The sequence below is a fragment of the Palaemon carinicauda genome, chromosome 10 (assembly GCF_036898095.1).
Source record: "Palaemon carinicauda isolate YSFRI2023 chromosome 10, ASM3689809v2, whole genome shotgun sequence".
Classification (NCBI taxonomy): domain Eukaryota; kingdom Metazoa; phylum Arthropoda; class Malacostraca; order Decapoda; family Palaemonidae; genus Palaemon; species Palaemon carinicauda.
In genome coordinates, this window is record NC_090734.1 from 9,026,456 (window position 1) to 9,028,175 (window position 1,720).

Genomic DNA, 1,720 nt, shown 5'->3' on the forward strand with positions numbered 1-1,720 from the left:
TCATCTGGCTGGAGATATGCAGGTTTCAGGTGATGAATGGAGACCCCTTCTTCTTTGCCACGTATGTTGATGAGGAATGCTTTCAGCGTACGACGGATCACGATGAAAGGGCCGTGTAATGGGTCATTAATGGTGGCTTGCTAGTGTCGTTGCACAGGAAAACATGCATTGATGAGTGCAGATCTGTTGTTATGTGTTTCTTAGGTGTTGGCTTGCTATTCTGGTGGCATGGAGTAAATTTTACAACGTGACGCTGGCTCTGGAGATTGTTGGAGGATGTTGCAGATGGAAGAAAATTTGCTAAGGACAACCAACAGGTCTCCATACACTATTTCAGCAGCCGAGACACTCAGGGCCTCTCTAGGAGTGATCCTTAGTACCAGCAGGACCCCAGAAAGCTGAGTAAACCAGTTGGAGTCCTTGCAGCGGGACATCAAAGCTGCGTTGAAGGTAGAGTGACAACATTCAACCGTACCGTTGGCAGCAGGATTATATGCGGTTATCTGCTGAAGGGTGATATCCAGGAGACTCACTATGGATGTCCACGATTGAGAGGTGTAAGTGGTACTCCTGTCGGAATTAATATGCCGTGGGATACAAAATCTTTCCATCCAACATAAGAGTGAGGCAGATATACACGAGGCGGATGTTGCAGTTTCCATGGAAATGGCATCAGGCCAACGAGTAGAGCGATTGATGATGGTAAACAGGTAACAATGTCCATGTAATGTGGGTAGACGACCTACAACATCGACACGAATATGGGCAAAGCACCACTGAGGTTCATGAAAGGTGCCCACTCCAAAATATGTGTGTTGGTGTGCTTTTGAGTTTAGGCATGAAGTACAGGTGTGAACCCAATCCTCAACATCCATATTAATGCCATGCCAAATGAACTGTCTTCGGTAGCTGTGCAGTAAAATGGCGAGAGGGATGTGTAAGGCCATGAATGAAACCAAAACACCTATCAGTGCATGGGAGAAGTAATCAAGGGTCTAGGTGTACCAGTGCCGATGTCACAGAGGAGGGTGGCGTAGGATTTGTCAAGAGAGAGGTCCTCCGAACTTAGGAATGTGACTAACTGTCGGTGAGCTACATCTACCAGGAGGTGAAAGTGTGATAGGGAATCCTCTCTGAGGGTTAGCCATAAGATCTCAGCAATGAGAAACTTCCAAATATTTTTAGCGCTTCCAAACGATAATGTGAGGGTTTCACAACTGTGGGTGGGTATCGCAGATCCTTTAGCAGCTACCAGGCGGATGTTGGCAGATTTAGACTGACAACGTCGTGTCGTGGAGAGTGGTCTTGGCAGAAGAAAACAGCAAGCACCCGTGTCTAGCAAAAATCGTACACCCGTACGTGCGTCATGTCAAAAGAAAAGATTAGTGACAGGGGATGCCACCAGGCAAGCGATGTCCTGCTTACACGTTTTTTGGACACTGACAGCCATTCTCACATTTCTTCACAGCAGCCCCGAATTTGGAGTATTGGGCTTCCAAACGATAATGTGAGGGTCTCACAACTGTAGGTGGGTATCACAGATCCTTTGGCAGCTACCAGGCGGATGTTGGCAGATTTAAACAAACAACGTCGTGTCCTGGAGAGTGGTCTTGGCAGAAGAAAGCAGTAAGCACCCGTGTCTAGCAAAAATCATACCCCAGTACATGCGTCATGTGAAAAAAAAATATTAGTGATAGGGGAGGCCATCTCCCCAAGCGAT

At 47.1% G+C, this 1,720-nt stretch overlaps 1 protein-coding gene across 1 annotated transcript; it reads right to left on the bottom strand.

Moving 5' to 3' along the window:
- Positions 1-215: 215 nt before the first annotated feature.
- On the bottom strand, positions 216-875 carry LOC137647839 (uncharacterized). The gene has a single exon (XM_068380797.1). The coding sequence runs from the start codon at positions 873-875 to the stop codon at positions 216-218; it is 660 nt and encodes a 219-aa protein (XP_068236898.1).
- Positions 876-1,720: the final 845 nt, after the last annotated feature.